The 15,547-nt window shown below is 46.3% G+C and overlaps 1 protein-coding gene across 4 annotated transcripts in view; it reads left to right on the top strand.

Moving 5' to 3' along the window:
- The window catches only part of KIAA0319L (KIAA0319 like), a 907,721-nt gene that overhangs the window by 140,931 nt on the left and 751,243 nt on the right, over positions 1-15,547 (top strand). For all 4 annotated transcript variants that reach the window (XM_078681143.1, XM_078681142.1, XM_078681144.1 and 1 more), the window contains one exon: positions 2,272-2,432. In XM_078681143.1, the coding sequence (XP_078537269.1) occupies positions 2,279-2,432 (154 nt within the window). In that variant the 5' untranslated portion in view covers positions 2,272-2,278. The remainder of the gene's footprint in view (positions 1-2,271; positions 2,433-15,547) is intronic.

Here is a 15,547-nt window from a genome sequence, read left to right as displayed (position 1 = left end):
GGGTGCCGGTCCGGTACCGCAGATTGGGAAATGGATGGAAGATCTTGACTGGTGCATGTTCAGGGAACGATCGGTGTACATTGCCAGGGGCCGCCCCCGGAAATGGGGGGAGATTTGGGGAGCTTGGAATGGTTACAGAGGGGATATATGTACTCCACCGAATGTTGGCGAAGAAACAGTAGCGTCGGAGTCCCAGTGACCCTTACTGTCATCCTAAACGCATTCTGATACATGGAAATGTTTAATTGATCACTGTGAAAGAGATGTATGTCACCTGATGCTTTTTCTTTTGTTTACGTTAATAAAAATATTTCTTTTTTAAAAAGGCATTGACATTTACAATGCCAATAGCTAAAAATCTCGCAATTGCAAGACCTATTGCATTGCAAATGCTTGTTTTACAAAGTTGTCCTTATGTCCATGTTGTGACCAAAGAAGCCAGAGTATACAATCTAAATGACTGGATGTGTGTGAAAGGGCGCTCTGGGGTAAAGGCTAAGCTGGAACCAAACCAGTATTCTGCTGCGTCACTCCTGCCTCAGGATTGGTATAAGGACAGAGATAGCTATTAAACCGATAAAGCGGGTGTGGTGGAGCACACTCCACCGAGCCCTCACGAAATGTCCATGTTTAATTGTGCATTTAGAGACTAATGGTAAAATGTAACATTGAAGAAGAGTATTGAAATTTCTGTTAGGACACTAATCTTGAGAGAGCGTTTTCTAATCTGCGAAACACGTGAGAAAAGAAACTAATCGCAAGAGAAGAAAGCCCTTTCTAAGGACTCCATTTGCCAACTGTGCATTAATGATTCATCTGGAGATCAACGTCTGTGAAACGTGTCATCTGGGGCCTATTCACAAAGAAAAAGCCCTGGCTGAGACCCACAGCTGAAATGTGTACATTTGAGATTAATCTGGAGAGATGGCTCTGAGTAGCTTGAATTTGAAGGTTAATCCCAAGAGAAAGAGCTCTTTCATATCCTTCACGGTGAATGTGTGTGCGTGTGAGTGCGCACAAGAGGTGTCATTGTAGGACGCAGATTTGTGTGGTTTGGTGGCGAAGTCCAAACTGGATCTCTTACTGATGATGGTGTGCACCAGCTCTGATCCCAAGAGGATACTTCTCTAATATGTATACTCTTGTATATTTGTGCTTTGAAGAGGGTTTGTACAGCATGCCTCTTCCTGGTATAGGTAAAAAACACATGTCCTGAAAACCCCCAGACCCGGAAGAGCACCGAGGTAAAGCAGTTATTTCTCGCTAGACAACTATTTAACTTCTTAATGTATTGCTTCTGGGCTCTCACATGACATGGTCACGAGGTCACTGATAACGTAAACACATGTGTATATATGTATACGGTGCTGTATATGTATTCTAGCCACATTAAAGGATGATTTTATGTTATTGTGGTTTGCACCGATTGTAATCTTAATTCCCTTTGAAAACACAGGTTTATTTTATCATCCATTTTTAAGCGAATGGTTAATACCGAGAAAGTAAACGTGTCTAGCACACAGCATAAAGTGCTCCAGTCTGAATATATATATATATTGTCACTATTATTGCATGTATGCATCCTGAATATTACTTTTTTTGTCTCTATTTCATATTGTTTTAATGGCACTTGGGGGCATGTTGCACCTTTTATAGTGTAAATATGTAACTACTTTATGTAGGGAAACGGCCACTACAAAGCGGCCGTTTCCACGAATATATTAACCACGCATGCATTACAACGCATGCGTGGTTACCACGAAAGCCTTTACCATGCATACCTTTACTACGAGGTATGTAGTAAAGGCATATGTGGTAAAGGTACAAATTAAAAAAGGGAGGCCTGGGGGGGGTCTCCCCCCCCCCCCCCCCAAAAAAAAACCTCACCTGAAATCACGTCAGAATATGCAGGAAATCGGCGTCGTTTAAGAGGAAACGGAAAGAAACGTCCGCTTCCTCTTAACGACGTACTAAGTCACCACAGAAGAATTCGAGGAAAAGGTTATGCGTTGAAATACCATTCCGTTGTAACGTATGCGTGGTAAAGGCAGGCGTTGCAACGAAATGTGTTGTAAGAACATACAACCTTCATTGCAGGGGGTCATTTTATTTGGTGTTTACTGTAGTAAGTAATGTCAAATGTGTTAGCAAAACGTATTACTATGCATTTAAATATTTGCTATGGCAGCACTGTCGCTCCACTGTTACCTCTGTATTTTTGGTGGTTGCTGATTTCTAAATGCCAATATTTCTCCTTCTTTGATGCAACAGTCGCCTGATGTTGCCCATGAAGGCCATGGAGAAGAGGCTGGAAGATGCAGAAGCCATTAACTCGGAGGTTCTCTGGAGACATCGTCCATGGTCCTGTGCCGGCTGGATGAGAAGCTTCTATCTAGTCTGGGCTGGCCTGAGTGCCCTCTGTCCTGCTGCAAGTGAGTGTGTTCTGGTCTCTTGGGCCAGCTGCTTTCTACTAATTTCTTTAGGATATTGTATGAAAGCTGTTCATATGTAACCGCTCTTTAGACACTCTCCTGAAGGTAAGGAGGCAGCTTTAAAACATCTACAAATGCGGAAGGATGTGGTAGACACAATGGCAAGAGCTGTTAATCTCTCTCTCTCTCAGTTCTCAGACCTGCCTGAGTTTTCACATCTTTTCTAAACTTGGACTTTCAAGATAAACTGACTTGCTGTTTGAATCAAGCCATGGTTTTCAGTGGCAGCACACAGTTCTAAAACGGGTGTGGTGACCACTAAGCCTTTGGAATCTCACAGGCAAGCTTTTCAAGTCTTTAAATTTATATTTTACATTTGTTCTAAATCTGTGCGAACTGCTTTCCTTTCTGTCACACATCTGATTTGCTTCATGAATACCTTGGAGCAAGCATCCTTGTAAAAGGATTATCGTCCTTTTACAATCATTAGACACTTATCACTCTGTACCAACCGCTACTCCATGTTGACAAGTTAAGGTACTTCGTTAACCTTTCAGTCCTTCCTTAACGTCAGCCACAATTGCAGTAGTCCTTCCCAGAGCTCCCGATTGAAATGTATGTAACAATTCCAGGTACTTTACTGTGCACAAATGAGTGTGTAGTGGGCTAATATTGCAATTTCACCTGATGGAGGATTTCCACCTGGTTACACCGAGTCCTTTATTTGTGCCCGTGCTGATTGGTAGCTAATGATGTACAGACATATGGGTGATGACTTTCCGAATTTCTGACTTGGCGCTCTCTTTTGAACAGTATGTCACTATTTCTTGTTTATCTGGATCAGTAGTGCTCCAAAGGAAGGAGGGATCACGCAGCCTTCCAACGTTAAGACCAATTTGATCCTTCTAAATAGTATAAATCCTGTTCCCAGCATGCACTTCAAATTCAATTATATACAAAATTCACAATGTCTTTAGAATTCTCAGTTTTTTGTTCTTTATTTTCTTTTTTCGTTAGTGCCCAGCCAACACGTGCTTCGTCGTATCTGGTATTTCCCACAACTTCCTCAGGGGTGGAATACAATTTTAAAAAATGTGGGTTGTAGTGTGTGAGCATACACACCACTTACCAATATTCATGCTGGTAGTGGAAACCAGAGAAGGTTCTCCCAAGTGTATGGGTGTACTGTAAAGAGTGGTGTCATAGTTTATACTTTCACTTTGCACCAATTGCATTTGGGTGTATAACATCACCCTAAATATAAAGTGAATATTTATGTCTACATAGATTAACTCTTAATATTCAGAGTACATGCATATAATTATGTGTGACGTGGTGCAATTCATAACCCACATTAAATGATAGAAATTGTAAGGACAATACACCTATTCGTGATACTAGATATAATAATCCCAAAATAGGTCTGTGGTCACAAAATATTTGACCTGTTGTATCCCATAAAATGGTATGGCGCATACCTGTCTTCCTATTGTCTTGTGCATAGGACACCTGAATGGTAATTGATAATTCAAAGGGGTCAGCAACACTAGCATCAGACCTATAGACTGTACATATGTATCTCTCTATCAGGCCGTCCTACCTTATCTCCGTTTATACTTCTGTCTCGGCAGTGTCCTGTATAAGCCTCGTTTTGTGCGAAATCGTATGTGTTCCAATAAGTAATTAGCCCTATTTTGGGATTATTAGAACACATAAGATTTCACACAATATGAGGAACCACTAATTGGAGAGAACCACCCAATAAGATTGAGGTCATAACCCCTCCCCGCACTGCTGAAGATCTATAATGCAAAACGTATTCCCATGGCAACGTATTGGTGTGACGTCGGGGGCTCCAAGTATGTGAAGGGAATTCAGGGGGCTGAGAATTTTATGAGTAAACTCCTTGCAGTCCCCTCTGCAACCCCAGAATTTAATCTACACAGGGCTCGAGTCGGGGTACCACGCGGGTGGACGGCGTCCCCCCACTTATTTAACCGGGAGCTCGATAACTGGAGCAAATGGAGCCACACATTCACTCTTTGGCCTCTCTGGGGCGAGATCTCACTCCAGAGAGGCAAAAAAGTGAATGTGTGGCTCCATTTGCTAAGGGGTGAGCGAAGGGAGGCAATGAGTCTGATGGTGCAAGCTACCTTTTGTGACGTCACTTCCTGTCGTGACATCAGCATCCCCCCCACTTCTTTTTTTAGGACTTGTGCCCTGAATCTACACAAGGAATTGGGGGTGGGATGCATCTCGGATCAGATTGAGGTAGCTCTGTTATAGCGCTGGCTCAGAATGTGGGCATGCTCGACTGTAAATATAAATCCACTTATAATCAGCAATTGCAACACACTGGATGGGGCTTTGCACATTCCCTGGCTGAAATATATAATGGAACAGTCAAGATGGCTTGGCTGTCCTAGCCTGTTCCTGGGCCCTAGGCATCTGGGTAAAATCGCAATCGGAGATCAAACAGCAGTTTCTGGACAAGTGGCAGGGGCTCGGGGAAGAGACGGAGCTAGCCAAGCCCTCAGTGAGAAGGTTTGCCCCACTAAGCTTGAGTCAACGGATGCAACCATATTTCTCCTATGGTCTGCTTTGGGGTGGCCAGTTTCTTAATAGGGGCCATTAGACATAGAAAAAAGTTGCTGTTGCAGTAGCCACCTTGGTTTTTCAGGCGGTGCCAATGCGCTTTCTTATACAACACTATGTGCACTTTGAGATAACACCTATAGCACTTGGACTCATGCCTAGCACGGTTGCACTTTACGTATTTCCTATGGTTTCATATATGATCTTTAAAACAGCAACCCTGGTCGGTTTTTATCGTCCTGTAAAGTTATTTTTAATACCTTTATGTGACCTAAGCTCTATGAATAGAATGTACCCCGTTGAAATGTGATTCTTATAAAATTGTTTGCTTTTATGGCTTTTGACTGCCAAAAAAATACTTTTTGACTTGATAACAGACCTCGTTTTTTATTTATTTATTGGTTATTCTGAAAATACAGTCCTGAAGCTAATGGGTATATGATTCATAATGCTGATGGGATGCATTTTGTTTAAGCTGAGTAAATCAATTACTTTTTACAACATGCTTAATAGTCTCTAAAAAAAGTGCAATAAATAAATAAAAAATTAAAAACTTGAAACGGTCTGTGTGCTCCCCAAATGCCTGGCTTTCTGTCCTAGTTTGGGCCATTACTTGTTTTCGATACTCCAGCCTAAAATGTCCCTGATTCTATATTCCATTTTATGTTGCACTTCCGGACACTTTTCTTTATTCTCCAGCATCTCGGGTACCAGGACGTGCTCTCGGTTTTCAGCATGTTGCACTCTATGCTGTCAGCCTTCATCATCATCCCGACACTCATAACGTGTAACCAGGTCAGGCAAGCCCGGGGGGGTGTCCCGACGCCTGCCCACGTGTTCTGAAAGAACACACTACGATGATAAATGCTGACAAGGACGGTGCTAGTGCTGTCCGCGGGACCAGCTCTGTTTTTTATGTGATGTACACTTGCTGGCACCTTGCCGCCGTGTGCGGATACCGCAGTGGGTATGCAGGCCGCCTCTTAGCCTGATGCCTCGACCAGAACAACGCCTGTGACCTTCCAGTGAGCATTTCTGCCTCCTCTTGGATGTTGTCTCTACACTCCTTTTCCTTTGTTACTTGACCAGTACATTACTTTAGTTTACCTGGCATCTCTGCAGGGATTAGTGCATTAAATTCATGCAGCCGCACCAGAGTCTCATTTACTACGTTCATGCAAAGCTGACAATCTACCCGTTTCACCTGCATCTCCCAATTGCCTCTCACAATGATAAAGCTCTATAACATGAATGCGACAAAAAACATAAGTGCTGTTGACTCGCCAGACGCATCACAAAAGGCCAAGTTGATGTCACCAGATTGACTGAAAGGAAAGTGTACATTATACAAGAGTGATATAAATCCCGCTTCACTCAGATGCATTAGGTAACCTGTCCAGCATGTATTCCCATGAAACACGTCTGGCCAATCATCTCTCCCATTAATCTCTCTTCCTCGTCAGCCTGGAGGGCACACTCTCTTACCACTAGAAGCATTCCCCCACAGAGAGTGGCACTGCAGACAGTAAGTATGGCATCAACCTTCACTGCTAATCTCCACCCCCCTCCCAAAGAGAAGCACATCATACAGTGGTCACTAGAATAAAGCTTCACTTCCCACACTAGCGTGCTCCCCCTTCCCAAAGAGAAGCACTTCATACAGTGAACACATGGCTCAAGCTTCACTCTCACAGTAGATGTCCCTCCCCCCCCCCCCTCTGTCCCCCGAGAGAGGCACTCCTTGCAGTGGCAACTAGGATAAACTTCCACTGCTCACACTAGTGTGGTCCCGACTCCCCCCTCCCAGAAAGAGGCACTCCATGCAGTGGCAACTAGGATAAACTTTCAACACTCAAACTAAATTTGATTTGATTTATGTATTTATAAAGCGCACGATTGGCCGGAGGCGTCTTGGCGCTAGGGTTCGATGAACAGCGGATTACTGATAGGGTGGTGTGCTGACTTAACTGGTAAAGAGCCAAGTTTTTACGGCTTTTATAAAAGACAGAAGCGAAGGGCTGCTTTTTTTCGCGATTAGGAGAAGGTTCCAAGTTTTGGCTGTCCGCAACAGAAAGCCCCCCCCCCCCCCCACCAACCTCCCAACCTAGCCTGCTTGAACTTGGGTACTAGTAAAAGTTTTGTGTGAGCATATTTCAAGCTTCTTGTTTGCTCATACCATTTCAGGTGTTCTCTCAAGAACTGCGGTCCTGACCCATGAAAGGCCCTATAGGCCAAGCTTAATGATTTAAACATAATCCCTTTTTCCACCAGTAACCAGTAGAGGGGCCTCAGCCTGTGAGCAACTGGCTCAGATCTGGGAATGTCCAACACTAACCTTGCTGCTGCATTCTGCAGATGCTGGAGTTTTGTTAGATGTTGGGCTTGAATCCTCGCATACAAAGCATTGCCATAATCCAGTCTGGACAGGGCCAATGCCGTAACTAATGTTTTACGTGAATCATGGGGGATAAATGGGTGTATTCTTCTGATGATTTTTAAAATGTACCAGACAGTTGAGGACCGTTTTTTTTATCTGGGCGTTAAAAGTCATTTTATCATCAAATATGACTCCCAGATTTCTAACTTGGCCCACTGGGATTGGGCACTCGCCCAGACTTGCTGGCCACCATTTAGGAGACCAAAAGTCCGCATTTGATCCTAGTAGCATAACTTTGGTTTTATCACCGTTCAGTTTCAGGCAGTTAAGCTGAATCCAGTTATTAACCTGCCTCATGCAGTCATTAAAGCAGTCGGCTGTTTCCTCAACATTGTTTGAGACCAACACCGCTATTTGGGTGTCATCTGCATACGAAACTGCCAAAAACTCACACTGCCTGATGATCGATGCCAGGGTAGCGACATAAATATTAAAGAGAGTGGGGCTCAAGGAGGACCCCTGAGGCACTTCCCAAGGCGACCTAAAGGATATGGATGCAAAGTCTCTCAATTTAACTGAAAAGGTTCTGTCCATTAAAAATGATGACATGAGCGTAAGTGCAGCGTCTTGGATCCCCAATTCTGCTAGACGCGCTGGGAGTACCTCATGATTCACGCTGTTGAAGGCCGCCGATAAATCCAATAGAATCAGGGCGCCCTTCCCTCCTGCGTCTAGTATACTCTTGAGTCCCTGTGCTGCCATGACCAAGGCTGTCTCAGTTCCATGCTCCTCCCTGAACCCATACTGTGATTGGTCCAAAAAGTTTCTAGAAGCTAAGAAATCTGTCAGTTGTTTATTCAGCAGTTTTTCAAACACTTTGGCTGGGAATGGAATTCTTGAGATTGGACGGTAACTGGTGGGATGGATCCAAGTTTTTTTTTTTTTATAAAGTGTGAGGACTGAAGCAGTTTTCCAAGTGTCTGGAAAGTGGCCTGACTGGATTATCCCTGTGAACACAAGATTTAGTTGTTCACTTAGCATTTCTGGAAATATGTGCATTATCATAGGTGCGCATGGGTCAGTTGGGTCCCCAGACTTCATAGTCTTCACTACCTGGCTGATCTGTTCTAGTGAAGGGGGAGCAAAACAAAAGCCAGTTTTGGGGTTTGAGATAGCCATGCCTCGTGTAGGGTGCTTAGCTAAGGATTCGATGTTGTTGTTAAACTTAAAAGAATCATTCACTGAGGTGACTTCTTCTACAAAGAACTGTCCAAGTGTGTTACAGAGTTCTGTACTACTTTCTATCTGGGTTACAGCTGGGAGATTTGCTAATTTTTTTACTGTTTTGAAGACCTCCCTGCAGGAATTCGTGGCCTCACTTATTTTTCTTGTAAAATAATTACTTTTTTTGAGGCCTTAGTTTTTCTGTGAACCATGGTTCTGATGGATTTTTCCTCCTTGGGATAAAACTTTTTGTAGGGGCTGCAATATTGGCTGCTGATTTGATCCAGGAGGATACCCTATTAACGGCTAAATTGCTATCTGGCCCTAGTTCAGGTTTAGTCCTGAGTAATAATTTCTGTAACATAGGAGCATTGATTTTAGCCTAATCCTGATAGGTGACTAGCCTGTGTTAATTTGTGTAAACTGGCTGTACCTGATCCACCTTTACAGTAAACACAATAGCTTTGTGGTCTGACCAAGGCACTGGCATTATTTCGACTATTTCGAGGTTTGGGTTAGAAGAAGAACTCCCATCTAACATGTGCCCGAACGCGTGTGTCCTGTTTAACGATCTGTTCCAAAGAAAGACCTGCCATTGCCTCGACCATTGAAGCAATGTTATTGTCTGCTATTTTTTCTAGATGATAATTAAAATCCGCTAGTATTATGAAGTCTGATTCCTCTAAAATGGATTCTAAAATAGGGCTTAATATCTGTAGCAAAGGGGTCCGTACCCTAGGTGGTCTATAGAGCTAGAGACATTTTAACGTGTAATTCTTAGTTAGTGAAATCTGAAAGGATAACTGTTCGCAATCGTGGGAACTTCCAACTGCCGAGCCCTTTGCTTGCAGCTCTTCTCTAAAACCAATCGCTACCCCAACCCCTCTAGTATGCTCCCTCCTCCAGAGAGTGGCACTCCATACAGTGGCAACTAGGATAAACTTTCACCGCTCACAGTAGTGTGCTCCCCTCCCAGAGAGAGGCACTCCATGCAGTGGTCACTAGAATAAAGCTTCACTCCGCACACTAGTGTGCTCCCCCTTCCCAACGAGAAGCCCTTCATACAGTGGACATATGGCTCAAGCATCACTTCTCACAGTAGATGTGCCCCCCCACCCCACTGCCCCCTGAGAGAGTCACTCCATGCAGTGGCAACTAGGATAAAGTTTCACTGCTCACACTAGTGTTCTCCCCCCTCCCAGAGAGAGGCACTCCATGCAGTGGTCACTAGAATAAAGCTTCACTCCCCACACTAGTGTGCCCCCCCTTCCCAAAGACAAGCACATCATACAGTGGACATATGGCTTAAGCTTCACTTCTCACAATAGATGTGCCCCCTCACATCCCCCCAAGAGAGACACTCCATTCAGTTCTCACCTAGGATAAACTTTCACCGCTCACACTAGTGTGCTTCCCCCTCCACCCCCCAACCCCCAACCGAGAGGCACTCCATGCAGTGGCAACTAGTATAAACCTTTACCGCTCACACTAGTGTGCTCCCCTCCCAGAGAGAGGCACTCCATGCAGTGGCAACTAGGATACACTTTCACAACTCACACTAATGTGCCCCCCTCCCAGAGAGAGGCACTCCATGCAGTGGCAACTAGGATACACTTTCACCGTTCACACTAGTGTGCTCTCCCCTCCCAGATAGAGGCACTCCTTGCAGTGGCAACTAGGATACACTTTCAGCGCTCACACTAGTGTGCTCCCCCCAGGAGAGGCACTCCGTGCAGTGTCCACTAGGATAAACTTTCACCGCTCACACTAGTGTGCTTCCCCCTCCCCAGCCCTCCCAGAGAGAGACACTCCATACAGTGGCAACTGGGATAAACCTTCACCGCTCACTCTAGGTGTGCTCCCCCAGAGAGAGGCACTCCATATAGTAGCCACTAGCATAAAGCTTCACTTCTCACTCTGGTGTGCTCCCCCAGAGAGAGGAACTCCATATAGTAGCCACTAGCCACTAGCATAAAGCTTCACTTCTCACTCTGGTGTGCTCCCCCAGAGAGAGGAACTCCATACAGCGGCTGCTAGTATAAAGCTTCACTTCTCACACTAGGTTTTGTTCTCCCACCCCCCTCTCACCCAGGGGAGGTGCTGCATACAGTGGGAGTGAGGATAAAGCTTCTCTTATCGCCCCCGATGTGTTCACCTCCCAGGACGATTCATACCTTAGTGAGCAGGAAAACAAAGCTTTGCTTCTCAGCCTACATATGCTCCGTTCCCTCCACTTTAGAAAGAGTGCTGCATATAGAGAGTTAAGTGATCCAGGGTTCAAGCTCCTCTTCATACACTAGTTGTGCTCCAGAGAGTGAGTCAGGAGATCAAGCTTCACATCTTACCATAGTTGTCCCCCCTACTATAGAGAGGCACCCTGTTGGGATGGAAAAGTCCCCTGCATGGTGACTTACATGGACTCCAGGCCTAAGTACCCCAGCTGCAGTGATATCTGGATCCTTGATACCGATTTTAGGTCCTAGATGATCAGTGATCATGCATGAGCATCAGGACCTATACCCGTCTCATAGATTGCAATCTTGTTAGACCAGGAGGGGCATGCAAAGCGCTACCCTTGCTGTGGTGAAGGGCTTCTACCCGTACTAAGTGTTAAGTTGCACAAGCACTGTGGGGATAGCTTACTGTGTTTTTGTAATAATGATCAGTCGAGTGAGCAGGCCGTTTTACCTGTGTCATTGTAGTGGGGTCTTCCGACCCACTCATATAAAGTTCAGCCCCTGTGCTTAACGCTCCCTTGGCCTACATCATGTTATTATGTTCAAAACTCAGCAGCACGTTTGCTGGTCAACAACCCTAGGGAAGAATCTGTATCTAATGAGATTCGTAACCTACTCTGGCTTCTGGTGTCACAACGCATTACATTTAAGGGTCTTTGTTTGGCGGTTAAAGCACTGACCCACACAGGTCCTTCCTTTCGGCAACACCTGTTTGTCTGGTATGAACCAACAAGACACCTCCGTTCCACAGGGGCAAGACTCTTCACAGTGCCCAGAATTCGAACATTGCGTTGGGGCGGCTGCAGCTTTCACTACGGCACCTCCAAACTCTGGAACACTCTTCTGTTTGAGCTCAGAAGTGCAAGCTCCCTTTCCACCTTCAGGAAAGAACAAAAAACCTGGCTGTTCATGAATTAGACGTTAGCACAGGCGTACTGTGTCCTCAGCGCCAAGACACCTCCGGGTATTCTTGCGCTTTATTAAATCCCGTTAACATTAACATTTAGTGTTGTGCAGTACCCAGGTATAGCTGCTTGTGTGTAGTGTATGTGTGCATGCATGTGATACCGTTACTTGGGGGCCGGTAGGTTCCACCTTCAAAACCCAGAACCTTGGAAAGGCATGTGAAAGAGCCATGCCATACAGAATTATGGTTTGCCGCATTTCTGAGAGCTGGGGGGGGGGCACACACTGGATGAACGGAGAGCCAGGCTCTCCTGTGCAGTTCAAAAGGGTTCTTTGATTCTGAAAAGGTCACACAGTGTAAGCAAGAGGATTTGGCTGATAAGAAAACAAGCATTGGCTTAGCCAATAGGTCTCGCCTTTGGGACCTTATAAGTATTTGATCATGCAGTACAATATCCTTGGTGCAACATCAACTGTTGCATGGCTAAACACTTATGTCCCAAAGGAGAGACCTATTTGGCGATGCCAATGCTTGTTTTTTTATGTTTTGTGCATGCGTGTTTGCGAGTAGGAATTAATGAGTATTAGTGCCTGCATGCTGTGAATGGCTGAGTACATGTGTATGTGCTTGCAAATGGTAGGTGTATGTGTGAGCGCTTATGAATGTATGGTTGTGAGTAAGTGTGTATGTAAATGGGTAAGTGTGAGTATGTATGTGCATGCATGCATGCATGTATGTGCATGCATGTGTGGCCCCCGCCTTCTCAAATTTCTGACTGCCACTAAGAGAGAGGAAGGGAGAATGGCGAGAGGGCAGAATGGGAAGAGGAGAATGGATTAATGGAAAGAGAAAGGTTGATCGAGGAGAGGAATGATCCAGGACTGATTTCAATAGTTTTGCCAACGCCGCTACTGGTTTCCATATCTGTCCATTACTCAAAGTGGCTAACTGTTCTCACTATGCAGGGGATATTCAGCCAGACTCGATTTTTCACCCAACAGTGCAAAATCACTAAGGTATTGATACTTTTAATAATACCATTAGTAATGTTTTTGTTATCATTACTGTATATGCCGGTCGTCCTATGTGTCTTTATAGTAATTATGTAAGAAAAAGGGGAAAAAGTTTAAGAAAAAAAAAAATATATATATATGTGTGTGTATATATATATATATATATATATATATATATATATATATATATATATATATATTTTTTTTTTAAAGAAATATGGCCGTACAAGTACCAGCATGCTTAGTGCTGCACGATGTAAAAACAATACTGACTGAAAACACCCCTTAACCTGGGCCCATTGCCTTGATACCTCACTTCTCTGTATGTAACTCTGGGTTGTTTAGAAGTGCCCGCTGCATTTCTTCATAACGCTTGCAATGTTTATAGATACCGCCATGTGCGAAGACCGGGTAAAAGAGGTTAAGGGGAAATCTTGGCATCTGCTACACATTTTGCCTTCACAGAATGAAAGAAAGGAGTTGTGTTTCGTCTTATTGGACGGGCGGCTTCATGTAGCACATTTCCCATGTTAGCTTGAATTACAGCAGTTTGTTTTGCAGCTTTCCTTAGGATTAATTAAATACAAATGCAACTCGGAGAACCACGGGAATACTTACCAGGGCCCTTATTAATAACTGTACTTAAATGCCCCTTGATGCACCCCCTCGCATCCTCTCGCCGAGAGAGGGGATCTGTAGAGAAGCATGGGGTTCAAGCTTCACGCTTCACCCTTGATGTGTCCCCTCGCATCCTCTCGCCGAGAGAGGGGATCTGTACAGAAGCATGGGGTTCAAGCTTCACGCTTCACCCTTGATGTGTCCCCTCGCATCCTCTCGCCGAGAGAGGGGGATCAGTGCAGAAGCATGGGGTTCAAGCTTCACGCTTCACCCTTGATGCGCCCCCTCGCATCCTCTCGCCGAGGGAGGGGATCTGTACAGAAGCATGGGGTTCAAGCTTCACGCTTCACCCTTGATGTGTCCCCTCGCATCCTCTCGCCGAGAGAGGGTATCTATACAGAAGCATGGGGTTCAAGCTTCACGCTTCACCCTTGATGTGTCCTCTCGCCGAGAGAGGGGATCAGTGCAGAAGCATGGGGGTCAAGCTTCACTCTTCACCCTTGATGTTTCCCCTCGCATCCTCTCGCCGAGAGAGGGGATCAGTGCAGAAGCATGGGGTTCAAGCTTCACGCTTCACCCTTGATGTGCCCCCTCGCATCCTCTCGCCGAGAGAGAGGATCAGTGCAGAAGCATGGGGGTCATGCTTCACTCTTCACCCTTGATGCGCCCCCTCGCATCCTCTCGCCGAGGGAGGGGATCTGTACAGAAGCATGGGGTTCAAGCTTCACGCTTCACCCTTGATGTGTCCCCTCGCATCCTCTCGCCGAGAGAGGGGGATCAGTGCAGAAGCATGGGGTTCAAGCTTCACTCTTCACCCTTGATGCGCCCCCCCTCGCATCCTCTCGCCGAGAGAGGGAATCTGTACAGAAGCATGGGGGTCATGCTTCACTCTTCACCCTTGATGCGCCCCCTCGCATCCTCTCGCCGAGAGAGGGGATCTGTACAGAGGCATGGGGTTCAAGCTTCACGCTTCACCCTTGATGTGTCCCCTCGCATCCTCTCGCCGAGAGAGGGGGATCAGTGCAGAAGCATGGGGTTCAAGCTTCACGCTTCACCCTTGATGTGTCCCCTCGCATCCTCTCGCCGAGAGAGGGGGATCAGTGCAGAAGCATGGGGTTCAAGCTTCACGCTTCACCCTTGATGTGTCCCCTCGCATCCTCTCGCCGAGAGAGGGGGATCAGTGCAGAAGCATGGGGTTCAAGCTTCACGCTTCACCCTTGATGTGTCCCCTCGCATCCTCTCGCCGAGAGAGAGGATCAGTGCAGAAGCATGGGGGTCAAGCTTCACTCTTCACCCTTGATGTTTCCCCTCGCATCCTCTCGCCGAGAGAGGGGATCAGTGCAGAAGCATGGGGGTCAAGCTTCACTCTTCACCCTTGATGCGCCCCCTCGCATCCTCTCGCCGAGAGAGGGGATCAGTGCAGAAGCATGGGGTTCAAGCTTCACTCTTCACGCGTGCCCTTGCATTCTCTCGCCGAGAGAGGGGATCTGTACAGAAGCATGGGGTTCAAGCTTCACGCTTCACCCTTGATGCGTCCCCTCGCATCCTCTCGCCGAGAGAGGGAATCTGTACAGAAGCACGGGGTTCAAGCTTCACTCTTCACCCTTGATGCGCCCCCTCGCATCCTCTCGCCGAGAGAGGGAATCTGTACAGAAGCACGGGGGTCATGCTTCACTCTTCACCCTTGATGCGCCCCCTCGCATCCTCTCGCCGAGAGAGGGGATCTGTACAGAAGCATGGGGGTCATGCTTCACTCTTCACCCTTGATGCGCCCCCTCGCATCCTCTCGCCGAGAGAGGGTATCTGTACAGAAGCATGGGGGTCATGCTTTACTCTTCACCCTTGAGGCGCCCTCTCGCCGAGAGAGGGGATCTGTACAGAAGCATGGGGTTCAAGCTTCACTCTTCACCCTTGATGTGTCCCCTCGCATCCTCTCGCCGAGGGAGGAGATCTGTACAGAAGCATGGGGTTCAAGCTTCATGCTTCACCCTTGATGCGCCCCCTCGCATCCTCTCGCCGAGGGAGGGGATCTGTACAGAAGCATGGGGTTCAAGCTTCACGCTTCACCCATGATGTGTCCCCTCGCATCCTCTCGCCGAGAGAGGGGATCTGTACAGAAGCATGGGGTTCAAGCTTCACGCTTC

Source organism: Lissotriton helveticus, chromosome 3_1 (assembly GCF_964261635.1).
Source record: "Lissotriton helveticus chromosome 3_1, aLisHel1.1, whole genome shotgun sequence".
Classification (NCBI taxonomy): Eukaryota; Metazoa; Chordata; class Amphibia; order Caudata; family Salamandridae; genus Lissotriton; species Lissotriton helveticus.
Note: the sequence above shows the minus strand (reverse complement) of the source record. Positions and strands in the feature narration are given on the sequence as shown.